General features: G+C 41.0%; 1 protein-coding gene across 1 annotated transcript in view; it reads right to left on the minus strand.

The window, feature by feature from the left end:
• The window catches only part of LOC126355359 (uncharacterized), a 255,309-nt gene extending 228,858 nt beyond the window's left edge, over positions 1-26,451 (minus strand). Inside the window, exon 1 of the mRNA XM_050005653.1 lies at positions 26,331-26,451. Within this exon, the coding sequence (XP_049861610.1) occupies positions 26,331-26,451 (121 nt within the window). The remainder of the gene's footprint in view (positions 1-26,330) is intronic.
• Positions 26,452-27,126: the final 675 nt, after the last annotated feature.

The raw sequence follows: 27,126 nt of genomic DNA on the forward strand, positions 1-27,126 counted from the left end.
GTCACAGTAAGTGCTTATAGATTTTGAACACACTGAGGAAGTCTCCAAATGACCTGTTTCAACTACCTTTGAAACATGTCACCTCCACTTACAAAATCAAATGGTGTATCTATTCCTAGAGATTTCTACATTTAATGTTATCTGCATGTACAAAATTGCTAAATCTATTTTGGAAGAGTATTGGCCCCTAGCCAGTTTTTCAAAGAATTCATTTAGGCTTGAAATTGGGTACATGTCAATATTGGACTGGGTATTAGCAATAGTTTTAAAATTGGTATGAATATGTATATAGATTACAAAGGTTTCTTAATAATTACCATGGCTGATGCCCATTGAGTAGATGTAAAGGGTGCAATAAAACCCATTCCCCGTACCCTGTCCAGTTTTGCCTTTGCTAGTTCATGCCTGGTGAATGAAACTGGACAATATCTGCAAAAATGGAGCTGAGCAAATAGTTTGACAAATATGTGAGCTGTGAAATTTTCTGTACAACCCGGCTAAAGTTCATGCAGTTTCTTATACGGTGGCACAATGTTTTCAAGTGGCTGACAGGTATGAAAAGAGAACAATGAAAAAGCATCAGGAGCAAAGCTTGTTAGCCCCTATGGGTGAGACTGCGAGTAAAATGTCAGCACAATCCATACATTTTTACATTCAGTTTGTGTTGGTAAAACACCACAGAGAGTCTCAAAACATTTATTTTAAAACTTCATAAGTTGAACAATATTGAAAAATGTCCAAGGCAATGCCAGCACAAACAGTTTCTACACTCCTGGAAATAGAAAAAAGAACACATTGACACCGGTGTGTCAGACCCACCATACTTGCTCCGGACACTGCGAGAGGGCTGTACAAGCAATGATCACACGCACGGCACAGCGGACACACCAGGAACCGCGGTGTTGGCCGTTGAATGGCGCTAGCTGCGCAGCATTTGTGCACCGCCGCCGTCAGTGTCAGCCAGTTTGCCGTGGCATACGGAGCTCCATCGCAGTCTTTAACACTGGTAGCATGCCGCGACAGAGTGGACGTGAACCGTATGTGCAGTTGACGGACTTTGAGCGAGGGCGAATAGTGGGCAAGCGGCAGGCCGGGTGGACGTACCGCCGAATTGCTCAACACGTGGGGCGTGAGGTCTCCACAGTACATCGATGTTGTCGCCAGTGGTTGGCGGAAGGTACACGTGCCCGTCAACCTGGGAACAGACCGCAGCAACGCACGGATGCACGCCAAGACCGTAGGATCCTACGCAGTGCCGTAGGGGACCGCACCGCCACTTCCCAGCAAATTAGGGACACTGTTGCTCCTGGGGTACCGGCGAGGACCATTCGCAACCGTCTCCATGAAGCTGGGCTACGGTCCCGCACACCGTTAGGCCGTCTTCCGCTCACGCCCCAACATCGTGCAGCCCCCCTCCAGTGGAGTCGCGACAGGCGTGAATGGAGGGACGAATGTAGACGTGTCGTCTTCAGCAATGAGAGTCGCTTCTGCCTTGGTGCCAATGATGGTCGTATGCGTGTTTGGCGCCGTGCAGATGAGCGCCACAATCAGGACTGCATACGACCGAGGCACACAGGGCCAACACCTGGCATCATGGTGTGGGGAGCGATCTCCTACACTGGCCGTACACCTCTGGTGATCGTCGAGGGGACACTGAATAGTGCACGGTACATCCAAACCGTCATCGAACCCATCGTTCTACCATTCCTAGACCGGCAAGGGAACTTGCTGTTCCAACAGGACAATGCACGTCCGCATGTATCCCGTGCCACCCAACATGCTCTAGAAGGTGTAAGTCAACTACCCTGGCCAGCAAGATCTCCGGATCTGTCCCCCATTGAGCATGTTTGGGACTGGATGAAGCGTCGTCTCACGCGGTCTGCACGTCCAGCACGAACGCTGGTCCAACTGAGGCGCCAGGTGGAAATGACATGGTAAGCCGTTCCACAGGACTACATCCAGCATCTCTATGATCGTCTCCATGGGAGAATAGCAGCCTGCATTGCTGCGAAAGGTGGATATACACTGTACTAGTGCCGACATTGTGCATGCTCTGTTGCCTGTGTCTATGTGCCTGTGGTTCTGTCAGTGTGATCATGTGATGTATCTGACCCCAGGAATGTGTCAATAAAGTTTCCCCTTCCTGGGACAATGAATTCACGGTGTTCGTATTTCAATTTCCAGGAGTGTATATGTCAAGTGACAACATTTAAAAAATATCAATATATATAACAACAACGTAAAACATAGATGCTTTCAGTCTCTCCTGTAATGTTTTATCATGAAGTAGGCACAATACCAACAGTTTCCTCCATCATCTGTAAATTTGCAGCCACACAAGTGATTTGAAAGCTTCAATTGCAGCCACATACTTGGCCTCCTTTGAAGATAGAGCTATAATTTCCTTTTTCATATAATTGAAACTTGAAATAGAATGCCACTTGTTGATGGTCTTGCGTGTTTTTTCCCCGCAATGATCTTCATAACTATAAGCACAGTCTTCATGCTTCTGAAACTTAATGCCATACAGTGTCCATCCTAGTTCAATTGGTATACATAATGGTTTTGTATGCGTCACTCCACACCTCTCCAAAACTCTCTCCTCATAGATCAAAGTTATTGATTTGTAAGCCTAGAAAGCAACCTACACCCTTGACAGTGATCCAAAAATGTTCACCCAACTGTAGTAGTTGCATCAGTAGTGCCCACAATCAATCCAGCATCAACACAAAAGAGCAGTACCAGCCCCTCACTATAGAATGCTCTTGGATACAGACTTTCCAGAAATTTACGTATACACATCCTGTGCTATCATCATAATCCTCTGGTTGATACACGTAAATCCTTCTCAGCATAGAGAATCACTGTCCTTACATCAATTTGTCTTATAAACCGGCCAAGGTCTGCAACATTTAACAAGACTCTCACCATCTCAAATCTTTGCACAGAGATAAATGTGTCAACATAATTTATTTTAAATTGTTGAATGTATTCTTTTGCGACCAAGTGGGTCCCATACTGAAACACATTATCTGAATTTGCAGTCTGCAGCAAAAACTCATCAATTTTCAATCACCTTATCTGTTTTAATTGTGTAAATTAGTTTCCATGTTTTATTTTCCTTCAGAGATTTCATTTCTTCTTCCATTATTCAGAATTTTCTCTCTGCACTGCTTCTCTACAATTTCTTGTTGTCTTACAAAGAAGCATCATTCTTGGTCAGTGGACTGAATCTTCACAATAACTTGCTGGTTCTTCAAATTTTGCTGTTGTTATAAACTATAACCTCCTTTTTCTTCATTTTTTGCTTCCAAGTTGCTCTCAACTTGTCCCTTGACATACAAATGGTTATCAGTCTTTTTGTTACTTGTAACTACATCTTGATTCATAAAGTTGCATTGACTATTCTCTTCAAAATCAACATTTTTATGTTCAGTTTCTGTAACATCTTCCTTTTTCATCTACATCTGACATGTCAACAATACTTGCAGTCTCTTGAGTGAGTGGTTTCTATAATTGTATGCACTTGAATTTTACTTCTCTGCATACAGACATGGTTTTTTTTCTCAGGAAAATTAACATCATGGCCACAATCATCACAATCAATCACATATCCTTTTGAAGATTTAGCATCAAACTTCTTTGGTTTTTGCATGGGAATCTATGGAGAGCATTCCTTTCAAAATATCAGTAAATTATCAAAATGACATTTCTTCTTCATAAACCTAGGTGGAGTTTTACCTTTAATTTTTTGTGTGACTAGTTCAATTCAGAGTGTATGTTGCAACCAGAAGTGCTTCAGCCTTCAATGCTTCTGGTAGGTGGTTGTTGGGTTAGTCCATTTGTGGATGCCAACGACTAAGTGGGTGCTGAGGCAGAGAGCAAAATAAATCTCAGGACACATAATATATATGTAACATCATTTACTTAACTTTCTTCTGCAAATCCAAATAGTATTCCACACTAGTCTATTACACAGGCATGTTTGCCATAAACAATAACAATGACAAAGAGGCAAACTACTAATCCTGTAAAGGCTCCAAGTGAACTCCACAATTAGCATGTCTGGCTTTGGTGCGACAACTTTTTAAGCCAGCTTGGTGGTGGCACTACTCACACGTGCAACAGATGGTGTTGTCTACAACATGGCTGTGGATTGGTGGGGCCATCACATAGAATGCCTAGCATGGTGTCAATGCTGTACAAGACCACAGTGTTCAGGAGAGCACAGCGAATAATGTGCCATCTCATATAGGATTATATTTTCCTACTCAGCACATCCATTCGGCTGAAGAGTATATGGTGCACTAATTGAATGTTTCTATTCAAATGACTCTTTATTATGGAACTTCTAGCCACAATCTGTACATAATTATTTCACAGTAACTTCAACTTAAGCCTCTCACATTTTAATAAACAGTGGTAACTTTTCATTAATTTCATCTTTGTGTCACTAAAGGTACATTATCCTGGAACTGGAAAAATCATCCAATGAAATATCAATCAGCCAACAAATCATTTCCTTCCATTAGTGCATAAACCTCTGCATAACCTAATTCTCCATGTTCTGTGGGTTTTCCACTCTTTCACCAAATGCCAACTGCTTATGTTTACTGTACAAGTACCCCTCATGAAAGCTGCTGTCAATCATTATTTTCAAAAAATGATTCTTAAAAAACTTTTGTACATTGCATATATTTCAATTACTCAGATTTTCATGCCTTCTCTGTTAGGTATCATTAGTTTCAGCAACAACACAAGACTTTTTTTGACCTTCACCAGCTAACACTTAAGCACAGTTTTGCCACTGGATGCAGCAACAGCAATATTGTTTTTTAAAAAATACACACAATTTGCCACATTTTTCAATTATTCGATATATTCCATTGCAGCTTTCTAGACATCTGGATAAAATCAAAGACCTTCAAAAAATCACTCTGTCCATTGACTACTTGTACATCAATTTGACTTATACCAAATGTTTCAATTGGTCGACTGTTTTTGGATCTATCTTTCTTTCTTGGAGTTTCAAATAGCTCATACATGACATACTAGTCATGTTGATTTGTTACAACACTGTCAAATACACCACTCATTACAGTCCTGTTTGTTTACATTAAGAGAAAAACTTTGTGTCTCACCATAAAAACTTTCTTCTCAAGTTTTGAAGCATCTTTGTGGCTACAATTCTTGAACTTCCCACTGATGTTACACAAGTTGAGATATAGTAGTCTTTTCTTTCATCTATTCTAGGAGACTCATTTGATTGACGATACTTTTTTCTGCATCTAAAACAAACAAAACCTGTTACATTGTTCTGAAAAGAGACCTACTTTGCCACCTGAAAAGCTTTCTCCATTGTCATTCCTTTTATAATGCGAAAACTTTTATATACTGTTTCAGAAGTAGTTTGATTATGCTTTCATTGGTCTTTGTTCTCGCTTCCCATGCACGGGGTCCCGGGCTCGATTCCCGGTGGGGTCAGGGATTTTCTCTGCCTCATGATGACTGGGTGTTGTGTGTTCTTCATCATCATTGGCTCACAAGTCGCCGAAGTGGCTTCAACTAAAAAGGACTTGTAATACAGCAGCCGAACTTCCCCACATGGGGCATCACGGCCAACATTGCCATACAATCATTTCATTTTTTTTAATTTTTTTTTCATTTCATTTCTCAACTCATAATTTGTACACCATTTTTGTAATTTACTCCATATTTTCTATTCACCAGGTATATCATTCCACATAATACAAATGTAATTGAACTCTTTGGGCAAATAATGCAAAATTCATGCACAAGGATCACTGTCATTGGTTGCGTGTCTAAGAAAGAAATTTAAGTTTATATTTAATCAAATATGATTAGATGGCTTTGTATAAAACCAGATGCTTCCCACACAATATTACGAATTTTGAATCTAAGCAGATTAATGTTTTCAGCTGAGTCAATATCATGAATCTTATGCAACTTATCCCAAATCTCTTTGGCAGTCTTGCTTTCCCCAATGAGAAGTCTTATTGTCAACTGAAAGAATTAACAGTTTAATGAATTTACAACTGACAATATAAAAAATATTGTTACATTCTAAAATAGTTCTCATTATGATTCTGCAGGTTCCTCAATTTTCTTCACTAAAGAGTTTTTCAGTTTGTTCTCTTTTGTCTACCATTGTCTCATCATTGGCACGTCTATAACATCGACTTATTATCAAAATCCGTAACAACGTCATGCTTTATGAAAAATTTACCAACCACACACCTCTGCTATCATGTTGTTGGTAAACTAATGAAATATCCAAAGCACAGCCAGACTAACTCAACAAACTAAGAGTTTCTATAATGTCAAGTGACAAACTTCAAAGCACACTGAGAAACACTGATTATTTTACAGTTTGTATCGTAATTTAGTCTTTGAGTCGTACTATTTGTTTACAGTATAAAACCACCAGCCCCTGTGCTGGCTGGAGTTATCGAGAGCCCAAGCACCAGTAGGTGTCCATTTTGATAAGCAACACTGCAGTGTCTGTGTCAACATGAAACTCCACTTTGTTGGTGCTGATGTCCAGTGTAACGATTAACTGACTGAGAGTTACATAGATGGTGCTGGATATTGGTTTGGTGTTTAGAACTGTCATGTAGTATTCACACGTTGCTGCACAGTATTGGTTAATACAGAAAGCAACCATGTGAACTCCCATGCTGAAGCACAGCATAATGTGTTCCAGAGTGAGCAATATATATGGCTAAGCTATTATAACAGTCCGGACACTACTTGTGTGATGCAGTACTACATTATTTACTCTGAATGGGTGTGTTTTCAGCATCATGGAGGAAGGGTGCACAATTGAAGCTGTATCTGCTGACCTGAATCAACTATATTATGCATGCTCATTTCTTGGGAGCACCTATAGATGTTGAGGCGGTTCTTGCTATAACTACTTCTTTGTTAATTAATCAGTAACTACAAAATGTTACTTATTGCTTTGCAATAGTTTGTCAACAATGGCAGCTGAACTGTCATCATCTGTTGATTACTGAATAAAACATTGTTGAATACTAGCTACTTCAACATTGCTGTCAAATGCTGTTTGTGCAGCCCAATCTATCTCAACTGACTGAGCGACTTTTAGAGCATCACCAAGACTGGGATTTGGTTGAGCTTTTTCATGTCCTCCATGATCTACTGCCATAACATACTAAAACATATCAGATAAGAGATTAAGCATGTGATACTTCATAAACCTGACATTTGTAGTTGCACTGTCAGCTAATTCCTCGAAAAACAACTACCCAAGATAAGTAAGACCAGTTAAATACATACATTTGGTTATCATACTGTTTGGACAGTAAATTGCGGATATCTGATAACTATAAACTACTAAGGTCTGTGAAGGGCTATAGTTTTTGTATTAATTCGTACAATAATAGAGAGTAGTAATAATGTGCTTTCATGAATAGGGTCTTGAATATCACTTGCCTGACATAACCATAAGGAAAAATGGAGATAAACTTCCCAACACTCCCTCAACTCGTCAGAACCTGAGAAGTGTGATGGCAACTAATGAGATGGTGATGATGTTGTTACTTGAACTTAGCACCACTCCATGAGAAACTACAGTTGCTGTTGTTGCTGCTACTTTAGCAATGGCATTCACGGTTGCCATGTTTCAGTAACTCTGTTCCCATACCGTTTTGTTTTACACTCTGGATTCGAGACTTCACCACTCCCTAGAAAAAACACTGTCCATAATGTGCACTGAATTAAAGGGTTCAGCAAAGCAGTGTACAGGTTTAAGTGCACAATTATGAGAATGTGATCCCCACCCCCATGCAGTTCTCAGGTTTGAGCCTAAAACTGCTATGTGTTGATTGATTAGCTGGAGAATGTGAACCTTATGTTCAGAGTTCATACCTGTCTGGAGATAGCGGCTTCACAGGAGATCTTAAAGGTGCCATCCTGTAAACACAATAACGTCTGTCAACAGCAAAGTACAAATTGGCGAAATTGAACAGAGAAGTACAAGCTGTCCATGGTGACATCCAATACACAATCCAAGCATATGGCAAGGTTGTCAACACAGGGCTAGGTGAGTTCTGAACAGTGTAAAATAGTGAAAACCTTCAAAATGCACTCTTTGTGAGCACAGGATAAGTAATGGGTGGTATTCAAGTGTAATGACAATGTGTCATTGCAATACAGACATAAATAGTTGGAATATGTCACTGGAGAAGACTGAATGAATGTGAACAGTTTTGATGGTTTGAGTCAGAAGCTCAGCCTCTATGTCAGAGATATTTCACAAGACTTGCACATACCTAAGTACACTTTTGATGTGAAGATATCTTGCACACTGTAAACACAATCATTACTCTGTTATCTACCTAAAAAACTGTAACAGATCACTGAACTTTTAAGTGTACCAACACTGAACAAGCCACCCAACAGGCATCCTCAACAGCCATTGCTGAGAACTCCCTTTAAAACTAGAACTGTGGAAGTTGTGAAACTGATTGGTCTGAAATTTTGTCTGTCTATAAAGACTACATTTAAAAAAAATAAAACTTTGAAATTTTGTGACTTTTATTACTTTGTAACAAAGATGGCACTGTAGAAATTACAGACCCATAGCTACATCCAAGGATTTACTTCTAACTTATAACTTATACCTACAAATTTGGCAGCAGTCCTTCTCACTGCTTAAATTTCTTTATGCACCTATGTTGCCAAAGAGTACTGCAAGTACTTAGTTGGGCTGCACATGACGGTGATGTGATGTACAATGTATGCCGAGTTTTCTGGGCTGATTACTGCATATCTCTATATCTGAATGGCTCATGAGTTGACAGAGAAGAAAGTAGGCCTAATGCAATATTTACAGTATTTGCTAGGAGTTTCAGAGCAAGAGCCTAAAGCAAGTGAAACTGAAATACAAGTAGAAACTAGTGGTGATGGTGATATTGCAGACAGTATTGTATCAAGTGCAAGAAGAGTTAATGTGTCAGGAGGGTTACATCAATGACTGATATAGCTCAGTAAGACAGACTCCTCAATTGAAACTGGTATACAATTCAGGAAGGTATGATATTCTGCACAGTGGAGGAAGACAGAGATGAAGAGTTAGACATAAAAAGCCCAGTGGCAAAAAGGGCACAACAGATTGATGTGTTTTTCTTTCAGGGCTAGATCCATTCTTTGTTGTTTGGTATGTGCATGGCTTTTTGTGCCAATGAAACAGAAGTTAATAGCTTGTGTTTAAAAAACTGGAGTGTACAATTCTTTCATGGTACAATGTCAAGAGATTGACACAGAAAGACTATGAAATTGTTGTCATTGACATCAAGGGACATAGGTCAGTGAGACTCAAAACAGACACATCTGCTTTGATTCCATAAGTCTGCAATTGTTTCATTTAAAACTGGTCATTGCTTTACAGTCCAAGACATCATCATTGATGACTCTTTCCCACCAAGGTAAGATGCAGAGTTATGCAATGGTAAGCCAGACAGATTTGACATCAAATTTTTGCTAGTGATGGGTGCAAGCACCAAATATCTTCCCAACAGATTTGCATACAAAGCAAAGTAAGAACTAGTGAATTACACCCAATCTGAATACTTTGTCATGAACTTAGGGCACAACATGTTTGATTTACCAGGTAAGAAAAATAAAAAAAAGAATCTCATTACTAGAACACTTCCTTCAAGTGCAGAAACTAGATTTGATTAAAAAGCTCTTACAGAAAATGTAGAATAATATTGGGCTAGCATGTGGTGTCAGATTGATCTACAGCAAAGCTGAAGGTTTAGCTTAGGTATGAAGGTTCAAAAGGCTTTGAGCACTATGGGACTTAACTTCTAAGGTCATCAGTCCCCTAGAACTAGAACTACTTAAACCTAACTAACCTAAAGACATCACACACATCTATGCCCGAGGCAGGATTCGAACCTGTGACCGAAGCGGTCGCGCAGTTCCAGACTGTAGCACCTAGAACCGCTCGGCTACTCCAGCCGGCGGTTGGAAGGTGAAGGTCTGGGAATGCATAATAAAAATAGTGATAATAGAATGATCTGTAGCATAGCCTAACAATTACACCCATGCTGTATTTAATGCACTTCTCCATATTTAATACGTTTTTTTTTTTCATAAAAAGAAAAACTACACAATAAACTCAGAAAACCAATATTAGATAATGGACACATATCTGATTATTATTTTAATGCATATTATGTTCATATATGCTACATAAACTATGAAAAATTCAAGGAGAAAGAGGGACACACCAATAGTAACTTTTAATGCCAAAACATATCAACAGTGGGTTAAATTAAGAAGATGAACCTGCAAGTAAGAAAGGTCAATGGAAGTGCAGAGTGTAAAATGCAAGAACAAGATGACAAGATGACATACTACACGGCCTGACAAAAAGGTGAAGCTCCCAGAAGAGGAGGAGAAATTAAAATGATGCTATTTCTGTGATTACAAAACTGAGTTAAAGGTACAAAGAACTTGACAGTAAAAGCCCTCCTGTCTGTAAGATGTTGTGCCCACTTTGGAATGGATCCATGAACTGATTCGATAGGGAAGGATGTCATAAAGCCACTGTATATTCTCCTGAGACAAGCTGGCTCATAACTGCTGTAACTGGTCCTTGATATCCTGGATACTAGCAGTAGGATAGAGTTGACGTCTGAGCTGGTCTCACAGGTGATCTGTCATGGACAAAGCTGAGGATCTTGCTGCCCATCAGACTAACTCAGCATCACACAGACAGTTCATAGAGACATGTACTGTGTGCACATAGCGACTGTCCTGTTGAAAAATGGCACCACAGTACTGTAGCAAGAGACATGAGTATGCAGGATGTTTGTGACATACTGTTGTGTTGCCAGAGTTCCCTAGATCACTTCCAGTCAAATGCAATGGCTTCACACACTCATGATGCCAATAGTAACACTGCTGTGTCTCTCCAAAACATTGGAAGACTGTGACATCTCCCCAAGCTGTTACCATGTTCACCTATGATTGTCATCTGGGATAGTGAAGAGTAGCAATTCATTACTTAACACAATGTAACAACATTTTTCACCAGTCTGTGTTTCCTGGTCATGGCATCACTCCAGATGCAGCACTCTGGATGGCGCTATTAACAGCAGCCTAGGTATGGGACGGTAAGTCTACTGTTCGACTGCCGCTAGTTCTTGAGCATTGGTGCTGGATGGCACATAATGTTCAAGGGAGTCCATTACTTGTTCTTGGATTGCAGGCACAGATGTAAAGGGGTTACAATGTGCTTAGTGCACAATATGGCAATCCTCTCTTGTGGTCTCAAACATGGTCAACTGGAACCTTGATGCTGAGTATGCCTGTCATCAGATTCCCATTCAGTCTAACATATGGCCACTGTTACTTCTGAATGCCCTATGAATCAGCATATAGCAGAAGGTGGCCAATGGAGTGTACATGTATGAAGCTGCATTGATATCTACATCTACATCTACATCTACATCTACATCTACATCCGTACTCTGCAAGCCACCTGATGGTGTGTGGCGGAGGGTACCCTGAGTACTTCTATCGGTTCTCCCTTCTATTCCAGTCTCGTATTGTACGTGGAAAGAAGGATTGTCGGTATGCTTCTGTGTGGGCTCTAATCTCTCTGATTTTATCCTCATGGTCTCTTCGCGAGATATACGTAGGAGGGAGCAATATACTGCTTGACTCTTCGGTGAAGGTATGTTCTCGAAACTTTAACAAAAGCCCGTACCGAGCTACTGAGCGTCTCTCCTGCAGAGTCTTCCACTGGAGTTTATCTATCATCTCCGTAACACTTTCGCAATTACTAAATGATCCTGTAACGAAGCGCGCTGCTCTCTGTTGGATCTTCTCTATCTCTTCTATCAACCCTACCTGGTGCGGATCCCACACTGCTGAGCAGTATTCAAGCATTGGGCGAACAAGTGTACTGTAACCTACTTCCTTTGTTGTCGGATTGCATTTCCTTAGGATTCTTCCAATGAATCTCAGTCTGGCATCTGCTTTACCGACGATCAACTTTATATGATCATTCCATTTTAAATCACTCCTAATGCGTACTCCCAGATAATTTATGGAATTAACTGCTTCCAGTTGCTGACCTGCTATTTTGTAGCTAAATGATAAGGGACCTATCTTTCTATGTATTCGCATCACATTACACTTCGCTACATTGAGATTCAATTGCCATTCCGTGCACCATGCGTCAATTCGCTGCAGATCCTCCTGCATTTCAGTACAATTTTCCATTGTTGCAACCTCTCGATACACCACAGCATCATCTGCAAAAAGCCTCAGTGAACTTCCGATGTCATCCACCATCCTATCATGGTTATCCTATCATGTCTTGTGGTTGCCTCAGTTTTTTGTCAGGTAATGGATATAGTAGATTACGTGATGCCTGTATGAAACCTGAGTGTGGAAAATATATGAATGCAGTCTAGTAGCAGTACCTTGTTTGCACTGATGACTCATAATTATTAGAAAAACAACAGTGTTCTGATCCCAAATTAAGCCAATAATAAGTAAAAATGATAACTACATATGAAAACAAAGTATGACTTCAGTTTCAATGTTCAAAAACATAGGAAAAGACAGATTGCTACTTACTGTAAAGATGACATGTTAAGTTGCAGACAAACACAATTAAAAGATGTTTAAATAAAGCTTCATCAGTAAAGGAGAGACACACACCATTCATTCACGCAAGCAAGCACACCTCATGCACACATGATGACCAACTCCAGCATCTCGGTCCGGAATGCAACTATCACATGTGATGCAAGCACACCTCATGCTCACATGATGACCAACTCCAGCGTCTTGGTCCGGAATGCAACTATCACATGTGATGCAAGCAGCAATCTGGAGAGGCTGGGAAAGGGGAATGGATAGTAGTGTACAACTTAGGAGAGAGACGAACGCTACATGGTGGACTATCCAGGGACTAGAACACCAACAGGTGCAGCGTCAGGAAGTTGTGAGGCAGGAAATTGGGGCAAAAAGGAGCAAAAAAGGAAAGGAGTGGGCAAAGATGGGCAGATACGTGGACAGAGAGCAGCAAATAAACATGAGTGGGAATGGGGAGGAGATGACAGGACAGAGGGGGTGGAAACTGTTGGGTGGAGGGTGTGGGGACAGTATGTTACCATAGGTTGAGGCCAGGATAAATATGGGAGCACAAAATTATGTAAGGTTAACTCCCATCTGCACAATTACCCACCCCTTTACCTCCTGAATTCCTAAAAGTCATTGTTGATGCTGCCTCTCTAAACAACAACATCCCACATGCACATGGTCTTACCGCTATTGAACATTACCTTCCATAATGTCCTTCAGACTCCAAACCAACTTCCTCATTCCTCATATACCTTACTAACTTTTTCCTAACCCACAACTACTTCTCCTATGAAGGAAACTTATATGAACAAATCTGTGGCACAGCCATGGGCAGCAGCATGGCATCCTCCTAAGCCAACCTTTTTATGGGCTACCTAGAGGACACCTTCCTTGCCTCCCAAAACACCAAGCCCCTGGTCTGGTTCAGGTCCATTGATGATATCTTCATGATCTGGACTCAGGGCCAAGACACACCATCTTTGTTCTTTCACTACCTTAACATCTTCTCTCTCATCCACTTCACATGGTCCTCCTCAGCCCAGTGCGCCACCTTCCTAGATGTTGACCTCCTCCTCTATGATGACTCCTTCCGCACCTCTGCTACATGAAACCCACCAGCCACTACATTTTGACAGCTTTCAGCCCAAAAAATCCCTCCCATACAGTCTAACCACCCGGGGACAGCACATATGCAGTGACAAAACCTTCCTTGTTCCAAAACCTTCACAGAGAGGCACTAAGCACTAGATCTAGTCTGCAGACAGATCCCCCATGCCATTTCTCCTCACACCCCCAATCCTCCCACCACCCCTAAGAACCAATCACAAAGGAGTGTCCCCCTTCATCTCCCAGTACCACCCTGGACTGGAACAACTAAACCACATCCTTTGCCAAGGCTCTGATTACTTATCATCATGCCCTGAAAAGAGGGTCATCGTACTCGAGATACTTCCCATCTCTCCTAAAGTGGTGTTCTGTTGTTCACCCAACCTCTGCAACATGCTAGTCCATCCCTATGCCACTCGCAATCCTAACCCCGTCACATGGATCATATCCCTGTGCAAAACCTGCCCAATCCACATACTTTCTATTCCAGACCTGTCAGAGGTTTATTCTATTCCATCAGGGTCTGGGTCATCTGTGAAAGCATCAGTGTTATTTACCAGCTCTGCTGCAATCATTGCACAGCTTTTTGTATTGGTATGACTACCTACCAGCTGTCCACCAGAATGAACAGCCACCACCAAACTGTGGCCAAGAGCAAAGTAGACCACCCTGTAGCACAACATGCAGCTACACATGACACACTTGATTTCAATGGCTCTTTCACTACCCGAGCCATCTGGATACTTCCCTCCACCACCAGCTGTTCTAAACTGTGCAGGTGGGAGTTATCCTTACAACACATTATCTGCTCCCATAATTATCCCAGCCTTAACCTACAGTAATATACTGCCTTCACACCCTCCACCCAACAGTTTCCACCCCCTCTGCCCTATGATCTCCTCCCCATTCTCTTCTCCCATTCTGTTTATTTGTCATCCTCTGCCAATGTGGCTACCCGTCTTTCCCTGCTCCTCTCTTTTTTGCTTCTTTTTCCCCTCCTCCCTGCTCCACAACCTTTTGAGGCTGTGCCTGTTGGCATTCTAGCCACCAGATAGTGTTCGTCTCTCTCCCTACTCATACACTACTATCCCCTCCCCTTTCCTGGCCCCTCCAGACTGCTGCTTGCATCTCGTGTGATAGTTGCATTCTGGTGATCATGTGTGCATGAGTTGTGCTTGCTTGTGAGTATGAATGGTGTGTGTCTCTCGTTTATTGATGAAGGCTGTAGCCAAAAGCTTTATGTAAGTGTCTTTTAATTGTGCCTGCCTGCAACTTAATATGTCTTCTTTAGGTTAAGGAACAATCTGTCCGGCCGGCCAGAGTGGCCGTGCGGTTCTGGGCGCTACAGTCTGGAGCCGAGCGACTGCTACGGTCGCAGGTTCGAATCCTGTCTCGGGCATGGATGTGTGTGATGTCCTTAGATTAGTTAGGTTTAATTAGTTCTACGTTCTAGGCGACTGATGACAACAGAAGTTAAGTCACATAGTGCTCAGAGCCATTTGAACAATCTGTCTGTCCCTACATTGTTGATATTCCTACCTGGAGTTTCCATTGTTTGTTTAATTTCAATGTTATTTTCACAAATAACTATTTTTCTTCAGTTAACAGAGTGTTAACCCTTTATTTGGCAGTGTTGCTCTCAAGCAACATCAAATTTACATTGGCCTTATGGGACAACAAACACTTCCCAGTGCCTTTTACTGGCATTGTTGCCTCCAGGCAACATTCCTTTACACACTGCGAATGCCAGTTGTTGTAATAGCTCAAAGTTTTCCACAAGAGATGTTAGTTTGTGCAGTGGTGTTACAGAGCTCTCCTCGTGTGAGCAAAGGGGTGTCTTATTTTGGTTCTGAAAGAGTGGGTTTCAATAAACTGGCAGAAACCTTAGCAGATTTTCTTCAAGAAATACCCAGAGGAGAGTTTACAGCAGAAATATTTCAATGTAATATTGTTTTGAATTATGTAAATAGTATAAAACTTTTATGTTGCCTGTGAGCAACATTGCCCATAGTTAGGATATGTGGCATTAGTATATTACATATGCTTATGGCGTGACAGAGTAGACATTTTTATTGGGGGGGGGTTTAGCTATGGATTCCAAAATATTTTATGGAATTAAAAAAGCAAGAGGAATAGTAGTTCTACCAGAAAACCCACCTTTGTCTGATCTAAGTGAATCTGAAGACTCTGAACTTGAAGTTTTGGCAGACTGTAGTGATGATGATCCAGACTATATTCCAGAGCGTTAATCTCAGTTACATAACTTAGTTATACCAGAAACTGATTCTGATTCAGGAGGTGAAATCTCAGAAGCTGAACATGTGCAAGGACCTTCTGCAGTGAATCCTTCTAGTGCAAGTGCCAGTCAAGTGAAAAAGAAAATTACAAAAGCAGTCACTTACATGTGGGTAAAGGAAGATACAACTGCGAGGTCAGAAAGTCTCTCTATTGTATTTTCTGATGAAGGCAATACACCACTGGGTTGTTTCAGAAGATTCTTTGATTCAGAACTAACTGACAAAATTGTGCAGGAAACGAACTTATACTCTGTGCAACGAACTACCACGTCAGTAAACACCAATATAAAGGAAATTGAACAATTTTTCGGTGTTCTGATGTACATGGGTCTTGTTTCTATGCCTTCGTACACTGACTATTGGTCTCAGTCAATGAATTGTGAAAAAATCACCACCATTTTCAGTTTGAAGCGCTTTCAGAAACTCCGTTGATACCTGCATTTTACGAACAATGAGAATGCTGTGAACTCTTCTGACAGACTTTTCAAAATAAGACCTGTTGTTGAGTCAATTGTAAAGAACTGCCATCAGTAGAAATAAGAGTCGGAATTTTCTATAGATGTGATGATGATTCCATATAAAGGTACAAGAGCAGGTAATTTGTGCCAATATATTCAAAACAAGCCACACAAGTGGGGTTTTAAGATTTTTGTTCATGCTGGTGTGTCTGGAGTTGTCTATGATTTTCTTCACTACACTGGCAAGGGGATGGTAACTGATCTTGCTGATGATGAGAAAGTATTTGGAATTGGAGGACAAATTGTGGTTACACTTTGCAAAAGTATTCCAAGAGATATTTCTCCCAGAGTTTATTTTGAAAATTTCTTTTGCAGCCTTGAACTTATAACATACTTAAAAAAAAAAAAAAAAACATTGAGTCCATGGACACCATAAGGAAAAACCGAAAAAAGAACTGTCCTCTACAAGACAAGAAGCAGTTACTGAAACAAGGACGAGGCAGCTATGACTACAGGAAGGACAGTCACTCAGACCTCATTTTAGTAAGATGGGTAGACAATAAAATCGTGACACTTGCAAGCTCATTTTGTCGTGTCCAACCACTCTCAACAGTAAACCGGTGGGACAGCAATGAAAAAAGAAAAATTGATGTGACCTGTCCCAGTATTGCACGTCAGTACAATAGGCAACCTCCCCCCATGAACCATGGACCTTGCCGTTGGTGGGGAGGCTTGCGTGTCTCAGCGATACAGATAGCCGTACCGTAGGTGCAACCACAACGGAGGGGTATCTGTTGAGAGGCCAGACAAATGTGTGGTTCCTGAAGAGGGGCAGCAGCCTTTTCAGTAGTTGCAGGGGCAACAGTCTGGATGACTGACTGATCTGGCCTTGTAACACTAACCAAAACGGCCTTGCTGTGCTGGTACTACGAATGGCTGAAAGCAAGGGGAAACTACAGCCGTAATTTTTCCTGAGGGCATGCAGCTTTACTGTATGATTAAATGATGAGTAAAATGATGGGTAAAATATTCCGGAGGTAAAATAGTCCCCAATTTGGATCTCCGGGCGGGGACTACTCAAGAGGATGTTGTTATCAGGAGAAAAACAACTGGCGTTCTACGGATCGGAGTGTGGAATGTCAGATCACTTAATCGGGCAGGTAGGTTAGAAAATTTAAAAAGGGAAATGGATAGGTTAAAGTTAGATATAGTGGGAATTAGTGAAGTTCAGTGGCAGGAGGAACAAGACTTCTGGTCAGGTGACTACAAGATTATAAACACAAAATCAAATAGGGGTAATGCAGGAGTAGGTTTAATAATGAATAGGAAAATAGGAATGCGGGTAAGTTACTACAAACAGCATAGTGAATGCATTATTGTGACCAAGATAGATACGAAGCCCACACCTACTACAGTAGTACAAGTTTATACGCCAACCAGCTCTGCAGATGAAGAAGAAATTGAAGAATGTATGATCAAATAAAAGAAATTATTCAGATAGTGAAGGGTGACGAGCATTTAATAGTCATGGGTGACTGGAATTCGGTAGTAGGAAAAGGGAGAGAAGGAAACGTAGTAGGTGAATATGGACTGGGGCAAAGAAATGAAAGAGGAAGCTGCCTGGTAGAATTTTGCACAGAGCACAACTTAATCATAGCTAACACTTGGTTTAAGAATCATGAAAGAAGGTTGTATACATGGAAGAACCCTGGAGATACTGAAATGTATCAGATAGATTATACAATGGTAAGACAGAGATTTAGGAACCAGGTTTTAAATTGTAGGACATTTCCAGGGGCAGATGTGGACTCTGACCACAATCTACTGGTTATGACCTGTAGATTAAAACTGAAGAAACTGCAAAAAGGTGGGAATTTAAGGAGATGGGACCTGGATAAACTGACTAAACCAGAGGTTGTACAGAGTTTCAGGGAGAGCATAAGGGAACAATTGACAGGAATGAGGGAAAGAAATACAGTAGAAGAAGAATGGGTAGCTTTGAGGGATGAAGTAGTGAAGGCAGCAGAGGGTCAATTAGGTAAAAAGACGAGGGCTAGTAGAAATCCTTGGGTTAACAGAAGAAATATTGAATTTAACTGATGAAAGGAGAAAATATAAAAATGCAGTAAATGAAACAGACGAAAAGGAAAACAGACGTCTCAAAAATGAGATCGACAGGAAGTGCAAAATGGCTAAGCAGAGATGGCTAGAGGACAAATGTAAGGATGTAGAGGCTTATCTCACTAGGGGTAAGCTAGATACTGTCTACAGGAAAATTAAAGAGACCTTTGGAGAAAAGGATTCCATAGAAATGTTGGAACACGTGAGGCAATACTGACCCTACGACTTATCTTAGAAGCTAGATTAAAGAAGGGCAAACCTACGTTTTTAGCATCTGTAGACTTAGAGAAAACTTTTGACAATGTTGACTGGAATACTCTCTTTCAAATTCTGAAGGTAGCAGGGGTAAAATACAGGGAGCGAAAGGCTATTTACAATTTGTACAGAAACCAGATGGCAGTTATAAGAGTTGAGGGACATGAAAGGGAAGCAATGGTTGGGAAGGGAGTGAGACAGGGTTGTAGTTTCTCCCCGATGTTATTCAATCTGTATATTGAGCAAGCAGTGAAGGAAACAAAAGAAAAAATCGGAGTAGCTATTAAAATCCATGGAGAAGAAATAAAAACTTTGAGGTTTGCCGATGACATCGTAATTCTGTCAGAGACAGCAGAGGACTTGGAAGAGCAGTTGAATGGAATGGACAGTGTCTTGAAAGGAGGATATAAGATGAACATCAACAAAAGCAAAACGAGCATAATGGAATGTAGTCAAATTAAGTCGGGTGATGCTGAGTGAATTAGATTAGGAAATGAGACACTTAAAGTAGTAAAGGAGTTTTGATATTTGGGGAGCAAAATAACTGATGATGGTGGAAGTAGAGAGGATATAAAGTGTAGACTGGCAATGGCAAGGAAAGCGTTTCTGAACAAGAGAAATTTGTTAACAGCGAGTATAGATTTAAGTGTCAGGAAGTCATTTCTGAAAGTATTTGATGGAGTGTAGCCATGTATGGAAGTGAAACATGGATGATAAATAGTTTGGACAAGAAGAGAATAGAAGCTTTCGAAATGTGGTGCTACAGAAGAATGCTGAAGATTAGATGGGTAGATCACATAACTAATGAGGAAGTATTGAATAGGATTGGGGAGAAGAGAAGTTTGTGGCACAACTTGACCAGAAGAAGGGATTGCTTGGTAGGACATATTCTGAGGCATCAAGGGATCACCAATTTAGTATTGGAGGGCAGCATGAAGGGTAAAAATCGTAGAGGGAGACCAAGAGATGACTACACTAAGCAGATTCAGAAGGATGTAGGTTGCAGTAGGTACTGGGAGATGAAGAAGCTTGCACAGGATAGAGTATCATGGTGAGCTGCATCAAAACAGTCTCAGGACTAAAGACCACAACAACAACATATAACAGGCATATGGGAGGAGTTCATCTTGCTGGTATGCTGATAGAGCTCTACAGAGTACCAATAAAAACTAGGCGTTGGCACATGAGATTGTTTGGATTTATGCTAGATCTGAGTGTTGTAAATGCACGGCTGGTATTTAAAAGAGAATTTCTGGCAAGAAGACCCCATCAAAGTCATTCAGGCAGATATTGCCCTACGGTTTGATGTTTTCTGGGAAAAGGAAAGTAGGAAGGCCCTCAATAGAAATAACACTACCACAAAAGAAGAGGAGTAAGCCAACAGCTCTGACTGTTACTTAAGATGTTCGATTTGATAATATTGAGCATTGACCTGTATACGGTCCCAAAGGTCGTTGTCGTTATTGTCCATCTGGATACTCTGCAGTCATGTGTTCAAAATGCAATCTACACTCCTGGAAATTGAAATAAGAACACCGTGAATTCATTGTCCCAGGAAGGGGAAACTTTATTGACACATTCCTGGGGTCAGATACATCACATGATCACACTGACAGAACCACAGGCACATAGACACAGGCAACAGAGCATGCACAATGTCGGCACTAGTACAGTGTATATCCACCTTTCGCAGCAATGCAGGCTGCTATTCTCCCATGGAGATGATCATAGAGATGCTGGATGTAGTCCTGTGGAACGGCTTGCCATGACATTTCCACCTGGCGCCTCAGTTGGACCAGCGTTCGTGCTGGACGTGCAGACCGCGTGAGACGACACTTCATCCAGTCCCAAACATGCTCAATGGGGGACAGATCCGGAGATCTTGCTGGCCAGGGTAGTTGACTTACACCTTCTAGAGCACGTTGGGTGGCACGGGATACATGCAGACGTGCATTGTCCTGTTGGAACAGCAAGTTCCCTTGCCGGTCTAGGAATGGTAGAACGATGGGTTCGATGACGGTTTGGATGTACCGTGCACTATTCAGTGTCCCCTCGACGATCACCAGAGGTGTACGGCCAGTGTAGGAGATCGCTCCCCACACCATGATGCCGGGTGTTGGCCCTGTGTGCCTCGGTCGTATGCAGTCCTGATTGTGGAGCTCACCTGCACGGCGCCAAACACGCATATGACCATCATTGGCACCAAGGCAGAAGCGACTCTCATCGCTGAAGACGACACGTCTCCATTCGTCCCTCCATTCACACCTGTCGCGACACCACTGGAGGCAGGCTGCACGATGTTGGGGCGTGAGCGGAAGATGGCCTAACGATGTGCGGGACCGTAGCCCAGCTTCATGGAGATGGTTGCAAATGGTCCTCGCCGATACCCCAGGAGCAACAGTGTCCCTAATTTGCTGGGAAGTGGCAGTGCGGTCCCCTACGGCACTGCGTAGGATCCTACGGTCTTGGCGTGCATCCGTGCATCACTGCGGTCCGGTCCCAGGTCGACGGGCATGTGCACCTTCCGCCGACCACTGGTGACAACATCGAAGTACTGTGGAGACCTCACGCCCCACGTGTTGAGCAATTCGGTGGTACGTCCACCCGGCCTCCCGCATTCCCACAATACGCCCTCGCTCAAAGTCCGTCAACTGCACATACGGTTCACGACCATGCTGTCACGGCATGCTACCAGTGTTAAAGACTGCGATGGAGCTCCGTATGCCACGGCAAACTGGCTGACACTGACGGCGGCGGTGCACAAATGCTGCGCAGCTAGCGCCATTCGACGGCCAACACCGCGGTTCCTGGTGTGTCCACTGCGCCATGCGTGTGATCATTGCTTGTACAGCCCTCTCACAGTGTCCGGAGCAAGTATGGTGGGTCTGACACACCGGTGTCAATGTGTTCTTTTTTCCATTTCCAGGAGTGTAGTATTGTGCTTCGTTCCAAAGATTAACAGTTTCCAAAAATTCCATTGGAAGAACTAGCAGGGAAAATGAAACAGTTCTATTACACAGCAGGAATGCATAAATGTGTTTATAAATTAAATTATTCGTGTACAGGAAACCTTTTGCTTGAGGTTATTGGCATACACTTTTTTTCTATAATATGTATAAATGTGGTCTACTGCTGACAATGTTTCTTGTAAGCAACACTTCATAATTTTCATAATTTTTTGTCAAAAATTTCTAAAACTGACTGAATTGTATTTCTTTAAGCGTAATAAATAAATATAAGCACTGAAAATCTTTTTTTGTTTTTATTTTCACCATTTTCCACATAAAGGGTTAAAATAGAAAACAGCATTAACCACTGCTGTCAATTGGATCACTGTCAAGGTTTCAGGTACTGGTAGTGGCATATAAAAAAATCATGCAGTTCTAGTGATAAAGCTCAGAAATTAACAGACACCAACGACAAAAATGATAAACTGAGAGATACAGGTTTCAATGCCCTGATGTCACAAATAACCCAGAGCACTGACTCACTGAGACAGCTGCAAATAATTGCACTTTTTATGTCTGTGGTGAGCTACAGTCTGGAACCACGCGACCGCTATTGTCGCAAGTTTGAGTCCTGCCTCGGGCATGGATGTGTGTAATGTCCTTAGGTTAGTTAGGTTTAAGTAGTTCTAAGTTCTAGGGGACTGATGACCTTAGAAGTTAAGTCCCATACTGCTCAGAGCCATTTGTCTGTGGTGCAGTGCTCTAATTTATGGTGTGGTTAAAAGATGTAAGATCAGGGTTTCAAGTCGACAACACAAGGTCATCAGAGGTGCCGACCAAATTTGGAATGGGACAGGATGCAGGAGGAAATCAGTCATTCCATTTTAGGACCAATATTGTACCAGATATACATCATTGAGTTTCCCAACAGTGATAATCTGGGAGAAAGAAATGTTCTTTTGTGACAATGCAATGTTACAACCCGTAAGAATAAAAGAGAACTCCAAGAAGAGGAATGCAATAAAATGACACTGATCATAAAGAAACAAATTCTGTGACTTTCAATTTCAAGAGGGAAATAACATAGTTAAAGTAAATGTAGATGGCATCACTATAGACTGTATGACAAACACAAAAATTTATAGGAACGAATATTCAGTGTTGAAGTGGTGTCAACACACAGTCATTTGCAAACAGAAGGGATAAAAAGTACTTCTTGTGTTGGCAGCTTTGTCATTGCATACTGCAGTTGGCGCCGGCTCATGTGGTGAATAACGGGAAGGGAGCAAGATGAAACCCATTGAGTTCGATGACTAAATAAGGTGGTGGAACCAATGAGAAAATATGGTTCAACAAACATTGTGATATGTGTAATGTATGAAATTACATGACGGTATAATGTAATATATTGTGCAGGTTGTTGTGATATAAAACAGAATATTCAGTAAAATTTAAACTGTACTCTTTATGTTTCTGAATAAGTACCACCACAGAAATTGGAACACTTCAACAATGTTTTCAAAACAATTATTGGAGTAAAATACAGATCAGTCCATTACCATAGCCAGTTTTCTCCAGTCGTATCAGTGGGCTTTGCCAATTCACATCCAAATGGTAATATTTCAGTCCAGCCTAGACCTCAGGCTACGATATAGATAAGTCTGCTACCACAGCAAATTTTCCGCAAGTCACGTTCATTGGCTTCACGAACTCACAATCAAACTATAGCAGTGGGATACAAAATAGGCTAATATCTCAAGGAGTCCTGTCATATTATGAGAAACATACAAGAGATACATACCAAAACCAGTACCCAAGTTCATAATCCATAATAGTCAGACCAATAACTGTCTATCTTGTCAAAAACAAAAGTAATCTGGTCATGTCTTCCACCTAAACAAGTCATTAGATCCAGCGATCCTCACTGGCTAATGTATAATATTACCCAATTGGCTATGACTAACGAAAACAAATTGCAAACACAGCAGGCAGAGGAAGAGCCGCTGAAACCATGAGAATGTCATAAGAATGTATGATCTTAGAATCCTGTCATCAGTGTACAACACTCACTGTTTTTTCATTACATATTATTTGTATGTACATTCATTTTTAGCTACATAATTCTTTTCTGGGGAACAAATGCACAGAATAATATTCTTTTCTCGGGAACAAATACACAAAATAAGAACAGTTTTCAAACTACAGAAATGCACTATAAGAATAATAACCAAAAATAGTAGTAGAGCTCATTGTAAAGATCTGTTCAAAACACTGGGAATTTTAATTACACAATGTCAGTACAATTACCAATCAGGTACAGTATGCACATCTAAAATAGCATTCAGAATTGCTGCACAAACAATGGCCAGCCTGAACTTACATTTATCAAAAAACACAATAAACATAAAACTAAAAATAGCATTTCCTACCCAGGAATAAAACTATAAAATAAATTCAACACAGATATTCAAGAGATTACTAAAACAAACTTATTTAGAAAGTATCTCTTTAGCCATAAATTCTGTTGCTACACTGAAGGATTATTTAGATAATGTAGAGTAGTCATTTTGCAAAAAATGTGAAACACATAAATAATAGTAATGGTAATGGAATATCTACCATTTCACGTAACACTTTCACACTATGTCTTTTCCTCCTTTTCTGGAAAAACATGTTCCCAGAGATAAGCAATGTATAATACACTAAAGAACTAAAGGAACTGGTACACCTGGTACACCTGCCTAATATCTTATAGGCCCCCACGAGCACGCAGAAGCAACGCAACACGATGTGGCATGCACTTGACTAATGTCTGAAGCAGTGCTGGGGGGTATTGACACCATGAATCCTGCAGGGCTGTTTACAAACCCATAAGAGAACAAGGGGTTGAAATCTCTTCTGAACAGCACGTTGCAATGTATCCCAGATGTGCTCAATAATGTTCGTCTCTGGGAAGTTTGGTGGCGCAGGATCCATGGGTTCATGAGGTTGTCTCCATACCCATAAATGTCCATCCGCTAGATACAATTTGAAATGAGACACATCTGACCAGCAAACATGTTTCCAGTCATCAACAGTCCAATGTCGATGCTGACAGGCCCATGCAAAGCAAAAAGCTTTGTGTTGTGCAGTCTTCAAGGGTACACGAGTGATCCTTTGGCTCCGAAAGTCCATATCAATGATGTTTCGTTGAACAGTTCACATTCTGACACTTGTTGATGGCCCAGCTTTGAAACCTGCAGCAATTTCTGGAAGAGTTGCACTCCTGTCACCTTGAACAATTCTCTTCAGTTGTCACTGGTCCCATTCTTACAGGATCTTTTTCTAGCTGCAGTGATGTTGGAGATTTGATGTTTTACCTGATTCCTCATAGTAATGGTACACTCGTAAAATGGTCATACGGAGAAATCCTCAATTCATCACTACATTGGAGGTTCTGTGTCTAATCGCTTGTGCACCAATTCAAACTTGCATAATCTTGATAACCTGCTATTGTAGCAGCGGTAACCAACCTAACAACTGAGCCAGACACTTGTTGTCTTATATAGATGTTGCCAACCGTGGCGCCATATTCTGCCTGTCAACATGTCTCTGTATTTGAATATACATGCCTATACCAGTTTCTTTGGCGTTTCAGTATCACATCATCCTCAACATCTCATTTACACAGAATGGAAGCCATACATTGTCACTATGGTCCTAACATCTGATGACTGTGTGTAGTGTTACATTATGAAACATACATGTGTATATATACACATATATGCGTAAAGCGTGTGCTGCGACTGGGAATAGGAAATGACTGAATGGTGTAGCACTAGCGTTTTACATTACCAAATAACATTTTCATTATACACCGGGGAGAAATGGAATGAGGTAGCACTATTTTAAACAGATGCTTTGCACCTGGGAGTGTGTAGGCTCCAGTATGCAGCCAGCCATCCTGATTTATGTTTTCCATGCTTTACCTAAATTACTTTAGGCTACCAAAAGCAAATCTAGATACAATACGGGGATGTGAATCATTGCCTTCATAAATACGAGAGCAAGTGCAGCGCCTTAAGAATGTAGTGTGCTGAGTCATAGTACGTGATGAACAGTTCGGATGGGAATGTATAAGACTGACACTTGGTGAACGCTATTCAAATTTGAGTGTGTTGTCACAGCTGTGAAATTTGGTGCAGATAATGTGATGAGCTGGAGATAGTTTACGTGACTTTGTCTCAGAGCAGTCGTTACAGTAAATTGAAAAAATGAACGTATGGGTTTATAAATGTGAAGTCGAGGTCTTATAATCCGTAAATAGACCCGCTTCCTGTACATACATCTCGTTTGCTACTGAATAATGCAATCGAAATCTGTCATTTCGTAATATACTAACTGTCTATTATGAGGACAATCAAAATATGTAAGCATCAACAAATCACATTACTCACTTAAGTGTTACGCTACATTTATGCAAGTTTAAAATAGCGTTGTTTGGAATACGGTACCTAACTGAACCTGACGTATGGCGTTACCGTTCCTCTCGGTTTCTGCGAAAGGGCTTTCTAACAAAACGAGTTCTTCAAGTTCACTGTATTCTGAGAATAGCAATTTCTGAATCCTATTCATCATGTCTTCGTTTTTAAATCTTAAAATGGTCCACAAAAAGTTTTCACTTCGATTGACACCGTCTAGTAAACACAACAATGAAAACCTCGCTCCAAATAAATAAATGCAGTCCTTCACAGAAAACATATTTTAAAGCAAAGTTGCCAACATGTGATTATTTTTTCCGTCAAACCAACACCCAAACATCCGTCAGAACCCGTCAAAATGAAATATCTCCATATTTTCTTGCAAAAATAAAGAAAAAATAAAACTTCCGTAATTTCTTGCAAATAAAAAGACGAAATTAAAATTTATTTTAGACATTATACTCATAACTAGTTTGCGAGACGGCCAGTCATTTAAAAATCCGCCGTACTCGGCCAAAATATAAAATATATATTATTATATAACTACATCACATTTTAAGGTAGCAGTACCAAGCAAATTTAAATACAGGCCATTAAGTTTCTGGCATCCAGTCGCACTTATTCAGCTTTTACTTCTAATATTTCAGCTGTATAAGGTCCAGTCATCTTCAGAACGAACCGACAGATAGTTGGCTGGAAAGTATACAGCCAAAATATTAGAAGAAAAAGCCGAAATTATGCGCAGCACGCCCAAAATTTAATGAGCAGTCATTGCGCCAGGAAAACGTGAAGATGCACAAATTTAAAGATATTTACCGGCCAATGTTGA

This window comes from Schistocerca gregaria, chromosome 3 (genome assembly GCF_023897955.1).
Source record: "Schistocerca gregaria isolate iqSchGreg1 chromosome 3, iqSchGreg1.2, whole genome shotgun sequence".
In the NCBI taxonomy this organism is placed as follows: Eukaryota; Metazoa; Arthropoda; class Insecta; order Orthoptera; family Acrididae; genus Schistocerca; species Schistocerca gregaria.